General features: G+C 36.0%; 1 protein-coding gene across 1 annotated transcript in view; it reads right to left on the bottom strand.

Moving 5' to 3' along the window:
• The window catches only part of Gucy2f (guanylate cyclase 2F, retinal), a 142,918-nt gene that overhangs the window by 89,112 nt on the left and 29,526 nt on the right, over positions 1 to 24,280 (bottom strand). Inside the window, exons 4-6 of the mRNA XM_004640047.1 lie at positions 10,976 to 11,330; positions 9,505 to 9,589; positions 5,409 to 5,505 (exon numbers count right to left, since the gene is read on the bottom strand). Of these exons, the coding sequence (XP_004640104.1) occupies positions 5,409 to 5,505; positions 9,505 to 9,589; positions 10,976 to 11,330 (537 nt within the window). The remainder of the gene's footprint in view (positions 1 to 5,408; positions 5,506 to 9,504; positions 9,590 to 10,975; positions 11,331 to 24,280) is intronic.

Here is a 24,280-nt window from a genome sequence, read left to right as displayed (position 1 = left end):
ATTAATTCAATAAATATTTATGTGTGTACTAGTTTGTTTACAAATATTCCTGGGAGAATATTTTGACTCATTTTTTCCAGAATTTGTGAAGAATTACCTATTTGGAGAGATCACTGGTTTTCATACTAAATTATAGGCATTACCCTCAGATCTATATTAGCTGACTATAATCTACAAGTTAAAAATACAGTAAAAAGATAATCTTCAGCTATCATTTTGGGATCCACACTATCATGACTTTTACAACTTTTAGTTGTTACTTTTGTGACTTCTCTAAAAATGAACAGAACACTTTCATTTTTTAAATAAAAACCTAACAACTCTAAAGCTTTGGAAAAATTCTAGGTTATGAAAGACATGAAATGTCATGGTGATGTTACTGAAAACTGTGAGTAAGAGTCTCAAGTTTTTATGTTCTCAACAAGAGACTTTCTAGGTATCTTCCTGCACAGAGCATATGACTGAAAAATTTTCATGACATTCTATATTAAAAAATATTCAGAATAATAGATATGAGAAAGGAGCTTTGCAATTGAATGTTTATAAAGAAAATTGAACTTGTCAGCTATACATCACTCTTCTTTTCTTTCTCTTTTTTCCCTATGATATGTGAGATAACTTTTTTCTAGCATTCAGGAGTCCTGATCATTCTTAAACTGCAATTAGTTCACTGAGAATATCTGTCACATCATTATCCTACACATAAACATTACTAAATGTCCAAGTATGAATCAAAGTAACAAGTGATACGCAATCTGTTTTACACCAATCAAAATAGTCTGTGACATATAGTCTAAGCTAGATATACATATTATATTACTTTAGTGTTTTTTAAACAAGAAAGATGTGCTTTCTTCTGATGCAAAGAAACAAAACTCAACTCTGATTCATGGCTATTCAAGTTATCCCTGTGAGAAATATATACATGTAAATATATACAAAATATATACTATTTTGTATATACAGATACAAAATGATCCTTCATTTGTATCCCCTTTATTTGTTTAGCTTTGTCAGAGATGGGTATTCCATTGCCATTTAAATATTGTAGGTATGTGAATGCAGCAAAATAATCCAATATAGTCCAGCAGGACCACCTTGATCTGTATAAGAAGGCATAGACCTCTCCCTAAAGTGCAATGGAGGAAGTGATAGATGCTGCCAAAATGCACATATATTTGGAATTCTGTTTTACTTTCTTCTAAAAACTTCTCCTAACTTGACCTCTCCTGACCTGTCAATTTTTCTAGACTGAATTATTTTTATATTCTCTAAGAGTTTAATCTTTCAGACATTCCTTTGGATGGAATTTTTGGCTAGGCTACTTGACTGATTAGATACAGCCAGCTGCAAGTCTGTGACTACACAGCAATTAAGGAAAATGTGTGCTATCCCCATCTTTTCCCATCAGAATTCCTTTTACAAGCCAAATTCCAAATGCCATCTTGAGACCAAAAGCTATGTTCTTCTAGAGTAATGCCATTTTTTTCACCTAGACAAAAATATTAAAATAAAAGAGATATTTCTTATATAGATATTAATTCTTATTGCTACTTATTCTTCTCACTCATATGACAAAAACTGGTTATGACTGATTTTTTATTCTCATTTTGTCAAAATTTGCGCATAAGTGAAAAAAAGGATCTACCATCAGGGGCAAAATTTTAAAACTAGGAATTCCATTCACTTGACTGTAGTGCCCCTATGCTACTTATCAGTATTTGATGAGAATGGGCATGCTTTACTCACAAAAGTATATTTTAAGTTTTAGTAAAAAAAAGAAGAGGCTTAGATGAAGGTTTTCTAGACTTTAATAGATTCTTCAAATCCTTGCAAAGAAAAATGAATTCAGTCAAAAATTCAGCTACATTTATTATTTTGAAACTTTAAAGGCAAATATCTAGGCAATTGACATATCTACCATTTTGACATGGATAAGGAAGAAGCAGAGATTTTTTAAGTGAGATTATTTTTACCAAAACTTTACTATATTTTGATACATTTAGACACTGACTTCTACTACTTATCACCCAATTCTGAATCAAATATCTTGTCACAGAATTAATTTTTTCTTAGTAATGAGTTATATATTGGAATTGTTCCAGAGCTATACTCCAACATTTATGCATTCTACCACTTGAGATACAAATATTCATACTAGCTATATTGAATATGATAAATAAAGACAAGTTCCACCACTCTGCATCACAGTGTCTTCTAGCAGGTTTTTAAAATGAAGACTAACATTAGTAAGTTTTGTCATGAGAGTGGAATGTAGCTTTCAGCCAGTGATTTTTTTTTTACTTTTGTCAATACACTTCTAAGAGCATGATGCCAATCTTATAAAGCGATATGATGATTTTAAAATGTAGAAATTAGAGTTGTAAATGAGAAGTAAACTAAGCAACTCAACAATTCACTTGACTTTGCATGCACAAGATAGTACTATAGAAATCCACTGTCACCATGCCAACTAAATAAATATACTTTCCCATATTACATTTAAGTAAGTGGCCAATTTGGTCACTGAGATAATTAATTCTCAAATCTACTACAGTAGAATAGCAATAACAAGTGCCACGTGGAAACAATATGTTGTGTTTGCATCTTCTCCCTACATCCTGCCATCACAAGAATTTGCAAAGACTAGACTCATTATTGCAGCCACATAGACTGGCAACAGTCAAGCTAGGTATGTTTGGCCAAACTCTTCTCCACATACTCTCTTCTCTAAGCTGCGATTTATGCAGTGTCCCCCACTTAGGATGCCCATAGCATACAAGAAGATAATATAAATGGTTAAAGTAGCCCGGGTATCAGGTAATATAGAGTAATAGAAAATCAAAAGTGCAGAGAAACTTCCTTTTCCAAAGGAAAACCTACTGTGGTGTTTCTTTCAATTGTGACAATGATACCTAGTAAGATTGACCAACTTTTTAATTGAAAAAATTATTTTTCTGGGCCGGCCAGATAGCTCAGCAGATTAAAGTGCCTGTTTAGCCAGAAGCAGGGGCTGGGGATTCAATCTCAGGTGTGCCCCACCCCACAGGGTTTGCTGAGACAGCGATTGATACTGGGCATGGTGACGTGCACCTATAATCGTAGCACTTCGGAGACTGAAAAACAGGAGGATCACTAGGAGTCCAATCCGCGTAGTGAAACCCTATAGACCTTGTACTAAATACATTAAAAAAATAAACATAAAAATTTTTCTTTTCAATGATTTATATCTTTATGAGGTACAATGTGAAGTTTTGGTATACTTATATACTGCATATTGATCACTTCAGGATGCTTAGACTCTCCAGCTTTGCAAACACTTATCACTTCTTTGTGATAAGCAAAAATCCTCTCTTCTAGCTATTTTGATTTTATATAATTTTATTTTAAAGAAAAATCAAAATTTCAAAACAATATGTTAGGAAGATAATGTTGGTTAATTCATTGCATTGTGTTATCTTTATTAATTTATTAATTTATTTTTATTTTTTTTTTTGCCAGAACCAGGGATTGAACTCAGTCCTTTGCACTTGCCAGACAAGCACTTATTCTACTGAGCCATCTTCCCAACCCCTCTACTATCTTTAAAGTAGTTACTCAGAGTATAAACTATCAGCATTTCATTATCCAAACAATATTAGCACAAATCTTTCTTTTCAATGAATGAAGAGAAATTAATAGTGTAGAAATTAATAGTATAATTATTTTACCTACATATATATGTATATATTTCTTTTTCTTTTTGTTTTTCCCTTCCTTCTTTTCACCATTTCCCAACCCAGTTTCTCTTTCCTTTTGTACTTTCTTTCCATTTTACAGTGTTCTTCTATTTTTGATTATACAGTACAATATTTTATTTATAGTTATATGTGTGTAATAGAACACAATCACTTGTCACCCAAATTCTAAAGGAAACCCAGAGATCCAGATTTTCATGTATAATTTCAAAATTCTGGCTGCTATTTTTTAAAAGTTTTGGTATATTTATATACCTATATGTATATTTATAACATAAAGGTTAACCAAGCCTATAATCTGTGACCTAGCTAACTTCTACCCTTCCTTGGTTAAGATTCAGCTGTGGTTCTGGGTCTCTTGAAAGCTTCCCTCCACCAATTTTTTTGTCCTTTGAAGTCCCACTGTATTTCTAATTTGTTGTGTGTAATATTGCACCTATCAACTCACTTGTGTGATATGATTTGTTTCTCTAACTTGACTACAATTCCCTTGAGGGCAAAGACTACATGCTATCTCTCAGAAAGTCTAGGCCAGGCTTAGAGCATAGTAGCAGGACCTTAATAACGATCACCTATAATAAAACAAAAGCAGCCCGAACTCCTTGTTGAAACTCAGTGCTCTTTTCCTAGTGTTTTTTGTCCACCAAACTTCACACGAACCTGTTATACTGTAAGTATCATGTTGGTTTTTACAGGTTAGCATTACAAAATCATACCCCTGCCCATGAGAAACAAATCATCAAATCTTGAGTCCGAACATACAAAAAAAGGGCTCTATGAAGTCAAAGTTAAACTGTTGCCCAAAACATACTGCATTTATTTCGCACTATTTTTTTCAGCAGTGTGTACCAAAAATGTAATATGAGCCACATTATGCAACTGTTAATTAATATTTAATAATTGTACATATTTATGGTCGTACAGTGCAATTATTTTTTATCTTTATACAATGTATAGCAATTGTATTGGGTAGTTAGTATTTCTATCTCTTTAAACCTATCATTTCTACCATATGTTTTTGTTGGAAATCTTTGAATGCCTCTCATAGTTTTTTATAATATATATGATAAGTTCTTATAAATTATAGTTCTACTATTATTATGCAGAACATTACAAATAAGTGTATTTTGGTAGCAGCTACCTAACCTACATCTATTTCACTGACTCATACACTTCCTATTTTCTAGGAGCCACTATTGTACTGTACACTTCTATGAAGTAAACTTTTATAGGGTCCACACATAAGTAAGCATATGTGACACTTGTCTTTCTGTGCCTAACTTATTTCACGTTACATGTTGATGTCCAGTTCCATACTTAATGCTGTAATGACAAGATTTTTTTTCTTTTTATGGCTGAATAATATTCCATGCAGCAGATATAATTTTAAGTGTTCTAGTAGTCACATTGAAAAACAAAAACAAAAACAAGGGAAATTAACCTTTATGTGTTTCATTTAACCTAATATATCTAAAATATTATTTTATATGTAATCAATGTTTTATATCTTTTTCATATCCTAATGAGATATTTTACACTTTTTAAAACCATGTCTTCTAAATTCAATATGTATGTTACTCTTACAGTGCATTAAAATTCAGACTAGACACATGCCAGGAACTCAATAGTCATTTATTGCAAGGTGCGGCAAGAGAAAGAGCTATTTCTTACCTTACTGCCAAAGTGGGGATTAATAAATGTTACATCCTCCAAAGTTAGTAGAATTCTGTTGGGTCCTTTAATCAGCTGGATTTTATTTATACGACGCCTGAAATAAACATGAAATCAGGTCACAGGGGAATGGATATTTTTGCAAAAGTATGTTTGATTTGCTAAGGTAGTAGCTAAAGAATATACAAAATAATTGGGAAGAAAACTCTACACAGATGTTTACCATAATACCCACAGCAAATGAAGGCAACAATCCTGGCCCTCATGACTTGCAAAGTTAAACAGAGGAAAAGAGAAAAATTAAAATGCTTTTGAACAAGCATCAAAAGAAAATGATGAGAGCACTGCATGGAGATAGTATCTCAGACTAATAAAATGGTGAATTCCATATCAAGGGCACATTCAAAACAATACCTACCTCTAAATAATTCTAAAGAACTCAATATATTTTTCTGATATGGCACAGTATTTCTCCTAATAAAAATAAGGCCAAGGGGCCGGGGAGATGGCTCAGTGGAATAAGTGCTTCCCTGGCAAGCGCAAGGGTCTGAGTTCAATCCCCGGTTCCGCCAAAAATAAATAAATACATGAATAAATAAATAAATAAAAAATAAAAATAAGGCCAAGATTCATCAATCTCCATTTTATCAACAGAAATACAATAAGAAAACAAAACAAAATTAAGCAAATTAGGTGAGATTCCCTAGTCTTAGGTAGAACTGTAACTTGAATCCTTGGTCCCTGACTATAGGCCCAGATTTCTGCCCATAAGACCACTTATCTTGCAACGTTGCATCTATTCGTTGCCAAAGCAACAGGTTGAAAAATGGAAAAATTCAGTCAGCCTGTTGCTTTGTCTACATAATTCCAAACAACTGGACTGACTGTGTTTTATTTTTATTTTACTGAATTGCTCTCTTGTCTGAGCATTACATAGACACAGTTAAAACAAGATTCTCTCCAAACATGCCCATTATTTCTCAGTGAATGTAATTATCTTGTAGAAATCAATTACTGACACAGAAACATTTATGATGTCTATTCACAGGGTCAGGTAGATCTGATCAAGAAACCTGAGGACCTGAAGGAAGCCTTGAATTAGTCTGTGTGGTTGCGGGGGGGGGGGGTGTTCCATTTGTTTTGTTTTTGTCTTAGAGATTCTGACATCTACATTTATCTTTGTGTTTTTTATAACCCCATAATGGGCATTCTTGGAATGTAGTAAAGTCACTACATAAGAAGGAAAAAAATACACTAACTCAAAATGCTTAGTGAAGTTGCTCTAAGTAGAAGTTTATGTCAATGTAGCTTTAAGTATTAGCAACCCAGTCAGTTTTTCTCAGTGATTTCACTGGTTTGTAAACAAACAATTAATGTGTTTCTAATTGTCTGCCAACAAATGTGTCCCTTATCAGGGTGGGAGATGCTGCCCTGCAGAGAAAATTAAAAGAACCCTGCAGTGAATTCTTGTGTAGAGCACATGAATCTTTTGGCAAGTAAAACATTACCCCCTAACATTTGTTTCATATGTGCAATGAATTGTCTTAAGCCATCTACACCTGTAAAAATAAGCATTCTACAAAATACAGTCTAGTAGAAAGTGAACTGGATTCCCAATCCAGAGATGAGGGACAGTGCAGTCTGCCAGTAATTAGCCAAGTGAAGGTGACCTTAGATAAATGAGTTAACCTTTTCATGCCTCAGTGTCTCTTTTCTAGCAGGATAATAGTCCTTGCATTACCCGCTTCATAGAGTTGTTTTGAAAATCAAATGAGATAATGTATGTGAAAATGCTCTGAAAAGAGTGAAGCACTATGAAAGTATAAGGGCTCATTATTATCATTATCATCATTAGTATTACAAAGCACGGGAGAGCTTTATACAAAGGCAATGCAATCTAGTTCAGAGGAGTAGGGAGAAAAGAGGAGTTCAAAGAATTCTTTGTTTTGGGGTGGTTGGGTTCTTTGCACGCCTTTCTTTCTGAAAAAAAAAAAACTTAAGCAATCAAAACACAGAGAAAAGGAAGGAACAGAGAGTCACTCTCCTGCAAGTAATCACCATCTATTACAGAAACTCATCAGCCGCTCGGCTCTTCTGATTGCAGCCATGGTGGGCAGAGAGAGGGAGGAAAGCAGCAAAGAGGGGGCATCTTTTGTGCTTTGTTAGCTGAAGAACCAAGAAGCAAGTGACTCTGGAAAATGATGTACCTCTCTCCCATCTCTGAGTTTTTTGTGACCATTTGAAGTACCAATTGTCTCAAACTCATTTTCCTCTCCAATCATTTTCCTCTCTAATCATGTCCCTCTCCAATCATTTTCCTCTCCAGTCTTCTTTGCCCTTTAGCCCACAAGCTCCAAACAAACCCACCACCCCATGGGTTCTTTCTACCCCCACCTTCTCTTCTCAAGATTTGCAGGCTGGGATTAGTTGAAGTCCAAAGAGCCAGTCCATTCAATAGGAAAGACTAGGGAGAGCTATCATTTGGGAGACTTACAAGTAACATAAACTACTGAGTATGACTCCATTGTCCATTTTGTCAGGGATGTTTTGGCACTGGTTTGACAGTCTATTAACCCTCAAATCTATCTAGAAAGGGGAATTGTTTCGCACAAGTGCCATTCATTTTTACTAAGTATCTAAGGATGTTATTCTTTGGAGGAAGCTAAAGATATGAAATTTATTGTCTTAGCAGAGATACATCACAGTCCCAGAAATTAGAAGCAAATCTTCTTTTAAATGAATGTGTTTATCAAGTGTATTTTAACAACTCATAGGCTGCTTACTATTCTTTGTGTCTTTGTTAATTTTCTGTTGGGGATATTAGATGATTTTAGACATTCACAATGATACCAACACATTAAATACTAAAAGTAACATCTGTTATGGTTTCAATCTATGATTTCACAGTGCCATTAAAATATCAGAGCCAAAAGCACTTTTAAACATTATCTAATACAAATCCTTCACTCTTTGTAAAAATTCTGGCCAAGAAAGGTTAAATGTCTTTTTCAAGGTACATGGCTATTGAATATACTCCAGACAGTTTTCTTGGAACTCACCAAAATAGCTACACTCTATTCCCTACTAGTCCTTGGCATAGTGCTGTCAGGACTACCCATAAAAGGAGGTAACAAAGATATGGTTTGCACGGTAAAGTGGGAGGGCTCTGATTTATTTCTTTTTTCACTTTTGCCAAGCTCTCATTGCACAGACAGGGTACAAGTCTTAAAATGCAAGATATACCCACATCAGTGTGATGTCAAACCATTTTCTGTCACTTAAACTTGGCCCTAAAAAAATTATCAGATTAGTTGTTCACCTATCAGGGAATGTAATGGAAAAAAAGATAAAGACTTAAAAAAACTGTGGTGCTGATAGTTAGTAAGGGTAGCTTTTGTACAAGAAAGAAAAATAGTAGAAATCTGGTCCATAATATCCTAGAAAAAAAGCACAGATTCAAAGTGAGCATCCTGGGCTTCCAACAATTAGCAAGACAGTCCCCTATTCCTGGGAAAAATTTGATATTTACTATTTATTGAACACCTACTAAAGTTAGGTGCTGTTCAAAGTATTTTTACTAGGGGGCAGGGAGATGGCTCAGTGGAATAAGTGCTTCCCTGGCAAGCCCAAGGCCCTGAAAAAAGTATTTTTACTTACTTTGGTTTAAACATCATTACAATCCCATGAGCTAGAACAATTATTCCTAGAGCTTGAGTTTAGTCAAAATCTGTTTAATTTTTAGAACTCATTAATATTCTACCTGGTATTCCCATTTATAGAATCAAATGGATATAAGAAACACTGATAGACAAAAACAAGCACAGATAATACCCTGAAGTACTTGTTTGCTTATTTCACCATTGTGTTTAGAGCCAACTCTACTCATAGGAAACAATACTGACAACACGGATGGGGAAGTTATTCTTGCCATCATAAAAACACTGCTGGTAGGGATGGTAAATCACTATGGAACAAAAAATATCAGTGGATCATGTAATGGGGCAATTGTACTGAAATATAACTTCCTGGAAATCAATATTAACCAGGCTATTATGGGTTTGTATTTTTTGTATACAAAAACAACAAAAAAATGTACCTTATAAAGTAAGCAATTCCGTTAATAAATAGGAGGGCCATAAGTAGAGCAAGGCAGACCATCATGGAAAAGGCAGGATCGATGCCTGCAGAGAACAAGAGGAAGAGGAAGAACAGCATTATCAGAAAAAGGCAATAAATAAAGAGCACCAGAGAGACTCTTCATGCTTTCTGGTGACTCTAAAATCAAGTCACATCTACCTAACCTAATTCCATTTTTCTACAGCACAGTCTGTCTTGTTGACTTTATGGACACAGAAAGCAATTTCACTGTTCTGAAGCAAAACCACTCACCACTCTGACAATAACAAATCACATGAATTAAGGCTGACTGGGGTGTTTCTTTGGCAGGAAAGGTCTACGAATGGAAAACTTTGAGTACTTTAATTTAAGCTGGACAGCAATAGAGTTCTTGAGAACAAATATGTTGTCTTACCTGTGAAGTGTGAGTATTATGTTGCCTTCATAAAATAAAAGACACTTTTAATTCACCTGAGGCCACATAACTCATGGGTTATAGATGAAAAAAATAGTACTTGTCCTTGAAGGGGAAGGTAAATCTGGTTTTGATAATTATTGTTTTCATCAGCATGTAAATTAGCCTCTGTATAATTTAAATATTTGAATAGATTACTAAGATTTCAGAGGAAAAGATATAATGATGTGAATAGAGAGGAACTTGGATATGTCATACTAAAACAAAATAGAAATCAAAGCCAATTTCAAATGGAAGCATTTGGTCTTGGAAGAGTGCAGTATACACTTGCATAAAAATATATGAGCCCTTCCAAAGGTCACCTCTGGCTTTCAGAGGTTTGCTGCAGTTTCACCTCTTCTACAAGCTAGAGCAATTCTACTAGTCATTTAAATTGCAAGTGTTAACTGGATGCCTACTGTGTGGCATTATTAGCTGTGGTCCATGCCCTCAAATAACAGTGTATTTGGAAAGTGGGGATATACAACAAACACAGAAGAAACAACTGAAACTTAATTTTGTACTAAACTGCAAGGTATAGACTTTTAGGACAATGGGAGTTGAGAGAACAGATAGTGTAGATATGGTATTTCTTTGGTAGGACCTTACTGGCAGGGTTTGGACAGATCAGGGGAGAGATAGGTGACCTTTCTTGCATGGGAATCAATCACAGGTCACAGATTACAAAGGACTGAGGAGAAGGCAAATTCCTTCCTCTTATTAGAATAACCTCTTTAGGAAGGGTGGGATCTTTTTAAAAAATGAGTGATGGGGAGGCTTTTAAGTTGTGGTTGATTATTTAAGAATGGAAAGTATCTCTTGTTCTTATTACTTTAAGTTAAGTAGATAAAGTGCCAAAATGTTTTTATCATCTGAATGGAAATGACAGACATTATGACTGTTTCAATATTAAAATATGCCTTTTCCTAAAGTGCTTCCCTGTTGACCCCAGCTAGTTAAATAACTATTAGTGATTTTCTAATAGTTATTTCCTTACCTCCACGGCAGATCTTCCCTTCCGCAAACCAGCACTTCGCATCTGCTCTTGGGGGCCTGCCCCCAGGGAAGTGAATAGAGGTCCCTCGAAAACGTAGCAGCTCCATTTCCATGTCCACAGTGTAGGTGCTATGGAGTTCCCATTCTTTCCCGTTGGTGTCCAGGATTACATATTCTGAAATTCCATTTCCATTTGAATCTGTCCTTATCAACTGGTTGAATCCATAGAAGTGCATGTTTCTGGAATGTTGAACCAGCCTGGCAGAGCTAGCCTGTCCATTCTCTTTCACAGAATTATTCATAGCTTGTGCGATAAAGTAAATTGAATTGTAGATGGTTCCAAACAACGGTGAAACCTATTTTTTTAAAAATTACAATTACCTTGAATCCTAGTTGCCTTAGAGCAATCTCGGTGTATGTTCCAAGACTGTATTCATTATTATGTGCTGCATGTCTGAGTAGAGTAGAGGTATGGAGACCCAGAGGAAAAAAAATTCCGAGGAGTTGCTTGGTTTCTCCCCTGAATTTTTCTGTTTTCCTCCCTGAGGCCTTCACTACTTTAAATATATCAAATATGACAATTTTATGAGCAAATCAACTCATACACAATATATTTTTGTACTTAAACTAAAAAATTGATTTAGTGTTTTAAAAGGCACTACACAAAGCATGGAAGAGCCAAGAGGAGCTCAAAGAAAACTTACCAGGTTAATTACTGGTACATTATGTATAGCAAAATCATTTTGTGCCACAAGTAGAGTAGTAGTCAAGTGCAGAAAGATTGTAAATAGTGTGTCTCCGCAGTCTATGGCTGTGTCATGTCTTAATTCAAACTGGCTGTCCTCCTAAACACGTGCTTCCCAAAGAAAGTAAACACTAGAATCTAGTTTTAAACACATTTACACATTTTCATACACACACACACACACACACACACACACACACACACACTGGCTCAAGTTTTGTAGTGTCTAGAAAGTATCAGTTTAATCAAGAAATCATAATTCCTATTGATGTACAAAGTGATAAGGATTTGGTTAGAATGTTATGTAAACTTAGTGCTGCTATAGTAGATTATATAAATATGCCTACTAAATAAGTATGGTAAATGCAAAAATATTTGCATATTATGCCTGAAGTATTGCTCATTCACTTTGTAAGTTTCTTTTTGAAATAAACCTTCTTTACTTTTTTCTAAAAGATATAGAGGAAGAGTAATATACTGAGCTGTAAAGGGCTCAAATCAACTTCTGACATTGCCGGTCCAACGGATAACCCACTACTATTATGGACTACTATACTATATTGGATTATTTTGCTGAATTCACACACCTACAATACTTAAATGGCAATGGAATACGCATCTCTGACAAAATTAAACAATAAAAGGGGAACACAAATGAAGGACCATTTTGTATCTGTATATACAAAATAGTTAGGATAGATATACAGCTACTTTCTCTTAATTCAATGAAAAGAAAGATTTCTACTAATAGTGTCTGGACAGGATATCATGTCTGCATCTTGTGCTATGAATAACTACTACGAAGACAACAATATGCAATGTATTAATTATTGAAACTGTCCTACTATTTGGTTTGGAAACTGTCTCATTGCTATTTGTTTCTCAATAAAATTAATTTTAAAATATATATAGAGGAAAAGCAAAAAACCTTTCTCTCCTTACCCTGCCCAACCTTCCACACACTGAGGTTTTTAAGAAATCTTCATTGATTCCACTTTCTGATATACTTGGATGCTCTGTTTGATTGTCTTTAGACTTTCTGCAACAATATAACTACTTTGCTTTCTAGTGTTTTGGTAGCTTGTGACAATAAGTGAATAATAGAAGCTGGAGTATAAACTCAATAGTAGTAAAACAAGTGAGTTAAAGAGTATAGGGTAGCAATCCCTTGAAAGCAGAGAAAATGTTACCATTCTGTTTGGAAGGCACAGAGCCTTCTGTGAAAGAGACTGCATCTATCTACAGCTAAAAGCAAAGAATGAAACTCTCATAACACCCACCACCTCTGAATTGATCTACCTCACTCTTTTCAGCTGGCCAGCATATACTGCTCTGATTGATCCTTTTTAGAGCTGACAGCAACTCCCTTAAGAAGACTGAAACCTGAAACTCATTCTTCAAAATACATTTGTCTCCTCCTTATATTTTACACAAAATACACACATTCACATACATACAGAGGACACAGCACTCATTGCCACAAAATATAGTTAGAGGGACTCAAAGGTAAGAGAAAGAGTATAGCTGTAGCGGCATCTTTCAATTCTAAAAGAACAGTTGTCACAGGTGCTATGGAGTTCCCATTCTTTCCCATTGGTATCCAGGATTTCCATTTGAACCTGTCCTTATCAACTGGTTGAATCCATAGAAGTGCAAGTTTCTGGAATGTTGAAACACGACTCACTCTCAAGTCCTGTTTTAAGTTAGCTTGAGTTTCTATTTTACCCCATTGTTTTGGTTGCTTTGTTTGTTTTGTTGGTAGTGGGGATTGAACTCAGGACCTTGCGCTTACCAGGCGGGCATGTAGGCCACTGAGCTATCTCCCTAGTGCCTCTTTTGTCTTGTTGCTGAGACAAAAAAAGCCCAAAATTAGGGAATGAAAAGCTTATTTAGCTCCGAGTTTGTGGGAGTTTTAGATGGTAAACAGCTAGCTCTGTGGCAGGGTGGTATGGCAGTGGGTCAGCAGTTCATGGCTATGAAAGACAGCAGAAGCAACAACAAAAAGGAGGGACTATCCTTTTTTTCCTCCCTCATATTTTACGTAGGCTATCTGCCCTCGGGTGCGTGTAGCATTCACACAATCTCAGTCCCTCCTCTTGCAGAGACACAGGATATTTACAAAATTAAGACCACGGCCCCTGCTGAGTCACTTAAACTTGTAAACTTCTCAAGTTGACACAATCAACTGTCTCAACATTCTGGGGTGTAAACAGCCACCCTAGGGCATGTCCTCTACATACTAGTATGTAAAACTGCTGAATTAGTTAAGCTTCTAATCTTGTACACTTTATACAATTTATCAACTATTACACACAATGTATTCTTTAACAATGGAACTCTCAGCCAGGGAGATATCTCAGTACAATAAGTGCTTGCCTGGCAAGCACAAGGTCCTGAGTTCAATCCCTGATACCAAATAAATAAGTAAATAAATAAATAAATAAAAGTGGAAGTCTACCCTTCCTTTAAGAGACAAGCATACTTTGTTAGTATCAATCAAAAATTATCTCTTGGGCTGAGGAGACAGCTCAACAGCATAAGTGCCTGCTTGGAAAGCAAAAGATCCAGAATCCAATTCCTGGTATCACAAAAAGGTCTGTTGTTACATTTGCTACAAATAATGAGAAGAGAAGAAGTAGATAATGGAATAAGTGAAGAAGTGACATTCTCCAACACCCTCTTCACTAGCTTCTCACTGAAACTCCAAAGAATAAAAGCACAATCAATGGTAATTACGGGCAGACAAATGAACTTGTAAACATTATAACCCAGAGCTATAAGACTTCTGATGATATAATATCTTGTTTTTCCTGCTATATGGACCCAAACTTGAATTAACGAATAAATATGAATGCATGAATGATAAGTGAAATGTATCACTGATTTTCTATTTAACTATTTTAGATAACTCTACCCTAGGTTTGTTATAGCTTTTAACCATAAGATAAAGGTTTAGGGAGCTGAGGAGATAGTTCAGTAGAATAAGAGCCTGCTTGGCAAGTGCAAGGTCCTGAGTTCAATTCCCAGTATGCAAAAAAAGGATAAAGGTCTAGGTCACGAGTCGTAATATTTGTATGTGTTCAGTTTAATGGTTTATATTTTTGTTCAGTAGATTATCATGAGTTTAGATGTACTATAGGACCTCAATTCACCATGGCCACAAATAGATCAACTAAACAAAAAAAAATCAACAAAGAAATATCAGAGTTGAATCAAACCTTCAAACAAATAGATTTAATTTATATCTATAGAATGTTTCCTCTACCTCAAAACAAAATATACATTTGTCTTTGTAGCACATAGAACATTCTCCAAAAAAGACCATATATTAGCTCTAAATGCATGCTTACCTAAATGTAAAAGAATCAAAATTATTGCCAACCTCATCTTTCATTACTGATTGTGTACATGTCTTCACTGTTACTGCTTTCTAAATATATAACAAATTCTTAGCATTAATAAAACTCTTTGCCCCTCTCCTATTTTCTCCTTCCCATACCACAGAAAAGAGAACTTAGGGAGAAAAAAACCATTTTGTTTTTTTATTAGTTATATTTGTCTTCTATTTTCTCCTTTGGTGTTAAACAAACTCATATCCCCCTGGGTTTTGGATGGTAGACACTAAAAACTTAGATGCATGTTGGGTTTTTTACCAGTATGAGAGATACAGCCCTTGCATTTGTGTACAATAACTGAGGGTCTCAAGGCATAAGTTGTTATAATGCTTACACTATAGTTGTGGATTCCTTGTCTAGACTAAAGAGAAATCCAAAGCAGAGTATGATGACATATACTTTTGCAAATAGCCTTGATAGACTCCACTACAATAGACTAGCCTTTTAAGGCTGTAGTTTAACTGATTCCATAGGAATAAACCTCCCTCAGAGGTCAATTGAGAGCCAGTGAACTCATTGCCAAAACCACAATTACACCAAGGGAGAGGGACAGCAAGAGTTCCTAATATAAAAACATGGCCCTCCTTTTTCTCTAATTTTGGTCTGCAAACTTATGTTGTTAACCATCCAGAAGACAAGCTTATGAAAAAAAGGAGGGCCCCAAGGAAAGCCAACATTTTGGCCCTAGCCTTCCAAGTCTCAATTAAGACTCAGGACATATGAGAACTTGTACTATAACATCATGTAACTTGGTAGTGTCCCAAATTTTCTGATCAAGGAGATTATGGGGCCAAAGGGGAAGGTGATCAATGATGTATAGTTGCCTAAGGAGAGTCACATGGAAAGAAAACTTTCTCTCAGGCTTTCACAGAAAGCACATTGGCCAAGCAATGGCCGTGACTCATCCACATGGCTGACACTGACAAAGGTTCTACAATCTGAGGTACAGGATCTCAGGATAAATCCTGAGGGGATTTCAGTGACTTTATCAGACCCAAAAGCTACAACTCTTGTTGCATAGGTCCTGCTTTACCTTGGTCTTAACCATCCAGCAGAAAAGTATAAAAACAAAGTATAAGAAGTAAAGTCATGCTGTTATGTTGAGCTGTAGGGGACTCAGGTCAACAATTTCTGACATTGCCAGTGAAGTGGAGACCCAATACTATTATGGACTCCTGGACTCTTTTAGAATATTTTGCTGAGTTAACACACCTATAATATTCAGATGATGGAACTAAACAAAAAAGGGGATAAAGATGAATGTCCATTTTGTGTCTGTGTATTCAAAATGGTTAGGATAGATATATAGTTGCATTCTCTTAATGAATAGAGGGATTTGTTCTAATAGTGTTTGTAAATAGGATATCATGTCCACATCTTGTACAGTAATTAACCACTAGGAAGAATGCGTGCAATGTGTTAATTATTGAAACTGTCTTACCAATTTGGTTTGAAACTGTCTCATTGCTATTTGTTTTTCAATAAAATTATGGAAAAAAATAAAAATAAATAAAAATAAAAGCATGGACCCAAGTAGACTCTGCAAGAATGCTTACAACCTGACAGAAACACACCCTGAGTCTGATTTAATACCAGTTTTTCAGCAGAGTAGCCATAGGAGGATTTGGAGTATGACCACTCACACTCTGCCAAAGAAGTGACCTGAGAATTGCATGTGCAACAGCTCATCGGACTCTCTATTTGTAATTCCCTGCAGACATATTATTGGTTTAAGTGTATATGTTCATTGAATTATTTAGCAAAGCATATTAGGTTTCATGGGTACATCAGGTTGTTATTTTGTAGAATTGTACTTTTGTTCGTTCTGACTTAGCTAGTTTCTTTCTCTCATCTAAAGAATACACTAGGGGTGGGGATAAATAAAACTGCATAAGCTAAGTAAAACAGTAAAAAGTTCACCAAAGATGTGGAATTCTCTTAAAGATGTCAGAGAGAAATAGCTGAAATATGTTAAGTATAGAATATATACATTCCAGAAATGACTAGTGTGAAAAAGTATCTGATATTAAGGGGAAAGAAGTAATGAATTACAATGAAAAACTCAAAGAAACCCTAAAAGAAAATAAGAGAACAACAACAAAAAAGCCTATTCAGCAGCTACCACATGACAGCAAAAACATTAAGGCTAATAAGAGAAAACAACAAGAAGACTGCATAGATGGATTCACCTACAAGCTTATAGAAATTATCAAAGACAATTTACCAAACATAAGAAAATACTTCAAAGTACATAAAGTGCTGTCTGGGCCAAGGAGAGAGCTCAGTAGAATAGGGTCTTTCCCAGCAAGTGCAGGGTCCTGAGTTCAATCCCTGGCACCACAAAAAAGGTGCTGTTTATAAAACAACAAAAAATTATGATTAAATTGAAAGTGCACCTAAGGGGCCAGGTAGATGGCTCAGTGGAATAAGTGCTTGCCTGGCAAGTGCAATGGCTTGAGTTCAATCCCCAGTTCCACACACAAAAAAAAAGTTCACCAAGGCATATCCTCATTTAATTCACAGATATTCAGCTAAAACATGACCAGAATTTTAAAGGCAGCCAGAGGAAAACAAAAAATCACATATAAAGGTAAACCAATCAGAATCACAGCAGAAATCTAAGTACAAATTCTGAAGGTTAAAGATATTGGAATGAAATATTCCAAGCCCTAAGAGTAAATAGCTTCAAACTAAGTGAATCTATTCTTCAAACTAACTGGAGAAATTGAGTATTTCCATGAATGCTAAACCAGCTTTAAAGAAAATACTAAAGAATATTCTGAACAGAAACATAGGATTGGACATGTCAAAAGTACATTTAAAAAGTATAAAGAAGGGGCCGGGGAGATGGCTTAGTGAAATAAGCGCTTCCCTGGCAAGCGCAAGGGCCTGAGTTCAATGCCCGGTTCTGCAAAAAGAAAAAAAAAAGTATAAATATGAGAGGGAAAATAATGAAAAAACTGTAAAGCAAATCACTGAAAGAAAGAGCTAGTTCATTGAAAGAATAAATAAAATAAAACTGGAATAAAATAAAATTCCTGGAACTGCAAAAAACAAACAAACAAACAAACAAAAACAAGACTTGCTAACAGAAGGAAAAGACACATAATTGTAACCAGAAATTATAAATGTGAAATTACCACAGACATTATTAAAGTCCAGAAGATAGTAACTATTTTTCTTTAGCAGAACCAGGGATTGAACTCAGGCCCTTGTGCTTACCAGGGAAGCGCTTATTCTACTGAGCCATCTCCCTGGCCCCTATAGTAACCATTTTGAAAAATTATATTGCAACAAATTTGCAAATGTTGAAGTGGTCAGATTCCAAGGTACATACAAACTACCAACTACCCAAGAAGATATATTTAATAATCAAATCATAAGCAATAAAATTGACTCAGTAATAATAGAATTTACCAACTAAAACATGTCAAGAACCTGATGGGGTTCATAGCTGACTTCTTCAAAATCTGAAGGCTGTTATATCATCAATACTTCTCAAGCTGTTCAAAGAAATTGAAAGGGATAGATTGCTACCAGATTCATTTATGAAAGCCACTGTCACCTTGATCCCAAAAGATAAAGGCCCAACTAGAAATGAGAAATATAATCCAATCTCCTTAGTACACAAAAGACAATATAGAATCCTCCTCAGATGTTTGATCTTGACAAAGGGTCCAAAAGCACAAGGTGGAAGAAGGATAGCCTATTCAACAAGTGGTGTTGGGAAAACTCATTATCCGTTTGTAGAAGAATGAAACTGGACCTTTATGTCTCGCCATATACTAAATTAAAATAAAAAATAATCACACATCTAAACACTAAATCAGAAACATTAACCCTTCTAGAAGATAAGGGGCCAGGAAGATGGCTCAGTAGAATAGTTGAGCCATCATAACTATTCTATGGCTCAGTAGAATAGTTAGATGGCCCATAAAAGTTTCTATAGAGCAAAATTTTCAACAAATAGAGTGAAGAGACAACATATAGAATAGGAAAAATTGTTGCCAGTTACTCCTCAAATAGAGGTCTAGAACATACAAAGAATTCAAAAATTTCAGCTACTTGAAAGTAAAGAAAAAATTGGCTTGAGAAATGAGCACTTTACAGAAGAAGAAATACACATAACCAACAAATGTATGAAAAAACATTCAACATTTTTGACTGTTAGAGAAATGCAAATTAAAACAATGCTATTATGGTTTGTGCATAGAAGTCACTCCAAGGCCTCATGCAGTCATGTGGCGGGTTTCTAGAGATAGTGATTAATTCATGATCCTACACTGGGATTATGGGTGTGAGTGCTACACGCACCTGAGGCAGGGAACCTGAATGTAATATAAGGGAGGGAAAGAGGCTTGTTCTTTGCTGCTGCTCCTCCCTTCTTGTTTTTCCTGTTTTACTGTCTTCCGCCTTGAACTGATGCACTCTGCTCTGTACCACTCTTGGAAGTGGTAATTAGCCTTGGAATCAGCTAATTATGAACTGAATCCTCCACAATGGTGAGTTAAATAAACATTTCCTTCCTTAATTCTAGGTGTTGAGTATTTTGTTCCAGCAAGGAGAGAAAAATAACTAAAACAAATTCCAAGATTCCATCTTATTCCAGAAAAAAAGGAGACTCATTAGAAAACCAAGGAATAACACATGCTGATGTAGAAATACAAACTGGCACAACCATTATAAAATCAGTAAGGCGATTACTCAAAGAATTGAAATTAGAAATTCCTTACAACCCAGCTATCCCCCTCCTAAGTACCTTCCCCAAAGAGCTTAAGCCAGCATATTACAGTGATAACTGCATACCAATGTTTATAGCAGCACAATTTGTAATAGCTAAATCCAGGAGGCAGCCTCTCAACCCATTAACAAATTACTGGATAAACAAAATGTGGTATCCATATATAATGGAATAGCACTCTGCTACAAATGAAGACAAATTTGAGGAATTTATAGGAAAATGGGGTCACCTGGAAAACATAAATCTGAGTGAAATAAATCAGACATGCAAGCATGAATATGGCATGATATTCTTCATTTGAATGAGGCATAGTACACACAAAGAAAATGATAAAAGATTGACACAAAAGGAATAGTGGGTAGGTTTTGTCCAAAAGGGAACTGGACTGTGGAAACAAAGAAAGGTGAAAGGGGCAGGAGGCAGGGAGCATAAGGGGAAATGAGAGGAATAAAGATATGGCATATACAGGAGCCTAGTAACCCCAATCAATATAAACATCATAAAACATAATATATACCAAAATAAATAGCATCAGCAGGTACATAAAAGGTGACTGGGGAACCAGAGGAGGAGATGGAAGGAGAAGCAAGAGGATTAAAATAAAACAAGCTATAATGTTTCATGTAACCACTCCTCAACATGATTGTAAACTGTAGAAATTACAAACATGCACAAAAAAAGTAAAACAAATTGGGTCGGCCAGATAGCTGAGCAGACCAGAGCGCCTACTTAGGCAGAGCGCAGCAGACTGGGTACGATCCCCAGCATGCTGTGCCAACCCAGCCCCTGGTGCACTCTGAGCTGGCAATTGAGACTGGGCATGGTGGTGCGGGCCTGTAATCCCACTGCTTGGGAGGCTAAAAATAGGAAAATCACTGTGAGTGTGATCTACATAGTGAGACCCTGTAGACCCCGCAGGCCCTGTACCAAAAACATAAAAAAGTAAAACAAAATAAAACAAAATAAAGCAAAGTAAAATAAAATACCTACCAACTAAGAAAAACCAAGGATCTAACAAATTCACCACGGAATTCTGAAACACTTTCTGGGAAAATGTAATGCCAATACTGCACAAAGTTATTAAAGAAATAAAAAATGAAAGTGTGCTTCCAAATTGGTTCTGGAAAGCATTACCCCAATTCCAACAACAGATATGGACCAAGCAAAATTATATGGCGATGTCTTCAATGACTATAAATGAAAAAAAAAAAATCTTCAGCAAAATACTGACAAACAGAATGCAACAAAACATTAAAAGTTCATTCATCAATGACTAAGTAGGTGTTATCTCAGGTATGCAAGGATAGTTCAAATTGTGAAAATGAACAAATGTAGTACATCACATAAATAGAAATAGGGACAAAAAGCACATGGTCATTTCAGTAGATGCAGAAAAAAGCCTTTGATGAAATCCAACATTCATTCATGAGGAAAGTCCTGATGAAAAGGTACAAAAGGACCTTTTCTCAATCTGATGAAAGCTATTACATAACAATACTATGTGCAGTGGGAATAAAAGTTTTCCCTCTAAAATCAGGAACACTTGGGAGAGGTTCCCGCTACCCTGTGCCGGTGGGACCTACTGGTCCCAGCCCAGGTGCAGCGTGGGTGAGACCCTTTTCCACCCCCTTCCGACGTGCTCCATAACTCCATAGTACCCCCCCACCCCAAACACTGAGTAGGAATTTCTGCCATGTTCCAGGAACCCCCAGATCCAGTCCTAGTTCAGGCCCAGTGAGTGTGTGGGAGAGCTGCCTTTCACCCCTACTCCACCTTGTCCCTTCCAGACTCAGCTTAGGCCAGGCATACAGGCCTGTGTGTGACCCTGCAGCTGCAATCCCTCCAGAGGGTGTAGGGGACAGAATGACCCAGCTAGTCCAGGAGCAGAATATCTTGTCAGAGGGGCACAAAAGGTTCACACCCAAGGACAGCAGCAGGAAGGAGCTCAGAACAGCAGCCAGACCCAAGCCAGGCACAGCGGCATAGATCCAAACTTTGGAGGTCTGCACCTGAACTTCAGTAGGTGCTAAGGTTATAACTGCAATCTCAGAACCCAACCCCACCCATAACAAGTGCAGAAGACACTAACACAGAACAAATAGGGAATCACACAGCTGAAAGCAAAGGATCAACGGCTTCTGAAATAAAGAAACAGGTGCAGAAAGGTATAGAGGAACTAAGATTGGAAATATAAAAGAAATCCCAGAACTAATAACATCTGCAGTAAAGAATCAAATGCAGAGACATGCCAGATGCTGCTATGATGTCTCTTGGGTAGATGGCCATTCAAAAATAAGGGGGTGGTAAATGAAAGCAAGAGACAGGAAAAGGAATACTGTGGGACTGTCCTGCTTGAAGGTTGTATATGGTGAAATTTTTGGACTTATGTGTAAACATAAGAAGTATATAATTCTTTATGCCTATGTTTAAAATATATTCTAATTTTTAAATGTTTTTACCAAATTCTGTAGGGAATTAAAGTCCAACATATAGATACTTGATGCAAAATACCTGTTCCATATTATGCCCAAGATGTTTGATATACAGAGAGATAGTGAGGTTAAGCTTAACAGCTTAAGTTGTATGGTAATAACAATAAGCTTGTCATCTGGATGGTTAACAACCTAAGTTTGCAGACCAAATTAGAGGAAAAAGGAGGGCTGCAAGGAAAGCCAACATTTTGGCCCTAGCCTTCTAAGGTCAATTAAGACGCAGGACATAAGAGAACTTGTACTGGTCATATAACTCAGTAGTGTTCCAAATTTTCTGATCAAGGAGATTATGGGGACAAAGAGGAAAGTGATCAATGATGTAGAGTGTGCCTAAGGAGAGTCACATGGAGAGAAAATATTCTCTCAGGTTTTACAGAGACCACATTGGCCAGGAAATGGCCATGACTCAGCCACATGGCTGACACTGACAAAGTTCTACAATCTGAGGTACAGGATCTCAGCATAAATCCTGAGGGGATTTCAGTGACCTTATCAGACCCAAAAGCTACAACTCTTGTTAAATAGGTCCTGCTTTACCTTGGTCTTAAACATCCAGCAGAAAAGTATAAAGAATCAAATACGGAAACATTTGGAGGAAACCTAATGGCCACACAGAACAAGTGCAGAAGACACTAGCTTGGCTCAAATGTACGAATTAATAGCGTCGATAGTAAATAAGAAACAGCAGAAAGTCATAGAGGATCTCAGGGGGAATTCCTTTCTACTAGCTCAGCTCAAATGTATGAATTAATAGCATCGATAGTAAATAAGCAGAAGCAGAAAGTTATAGAGGAAATCAGAGCAGAATTATTTTCTGAAATAAAGAAGAATTCTCAGAACTAATAGCATCTGAAGTAAAGAATCAACAACAGAAACATAGGGAGGAAACCCAATCTGAAAAATCACCGCAGTAAAAGAATTTATAACTGCTTCTAAAGAAGACATTGATAAAAAAAATAGAGGAGATTAGAAAAATGACAGATTCCCTGAATAAGCAATACGGGAAAGAAATAGATCGCATGAAACAGAGTCAAAGAGATATAGAGGAAATTAAAATCTCAATCACAAGCTTGCAAAATCTTTTAAGTGAAAGTGAAGACAGAGTTTCACATCTTGAAGACGTTGGTGCAGCTAGTGAAAAGGTAAGCAAGGATCTCTTAAAAACAGCTAAGATGCAGGAAAGAATAATCCATCAGCAGCAAAATGATGCAAAGTTTAACAATGTGAGACTAATAGGTATCAATAAGAAAGAAGGAGTCAGTACAAAGGACATTAAAAAATATGTGCAGAAGTGATAGCAAAAAATTTCCCAAATATGGGGAAACAATCTGACATTCAGGTAACTGAAGCATACACAATGCCAAGTAAATATAATGCAATGAAAAATACACCAAGACATATAATAGTCAAGCTCCCAGAAATTCAGCACAAATAATATAATGAAAGCTGCTAGAGAAAAGAAGCAGATCACATTCAAAGGAAAACCCATCAGAATTACGGCCGACTTCTCTTCACAAAACATGAAGGGAAGAAGAGCATGAAGAAGAGTACTTCAAGTCCTCTATGAAAAAGAATTCCAGCCAAGACTACTGTACACTGCAAAACTGTCTTTCAAGTTTGATGGAGAAGTGAAATATTTTCATGACAAACAACAGCTAAAGAATTTCATGATGACAAAGCCAACCCTACACAGGCTACTGAAAGATGTTCAAGAGAAGGACTAAAATGATCACAGAGACACGAATGAGATCAGAAGCAACCAACTAAATAGGGCAAGCAATTAAACACAGGAGAAAAAGGAGTAAACAACAACAGGTAAATAACATGTCAATCATACTTCAATACATGTAAATTATAAGCATCAATGTAAATGGACTCAATTCACCAATTAAGAGAAATAGACTGGCATAGTGGATTAAGAAACAAAATCGAA

Source organism: Octodon degus, unplaced genomic scaffold (assembly GCF_000260255.1).
Source record: "Octodon degus isolate 3935 unplaced genomic scaffold, OctDeg1.0 scaffold00117, whole genome shotgun sequence".
Taxonomy (NCBI): Eukaryota; Metazoa; Chordata; class Mammalia; order Rodentia; family Octodontidae; genus Octodon; species Octodon degus.
Note: the sequence above shows the minus strand (reverse complement) of the source record. Positions and strands in the feature narration are given on the sequence as shown.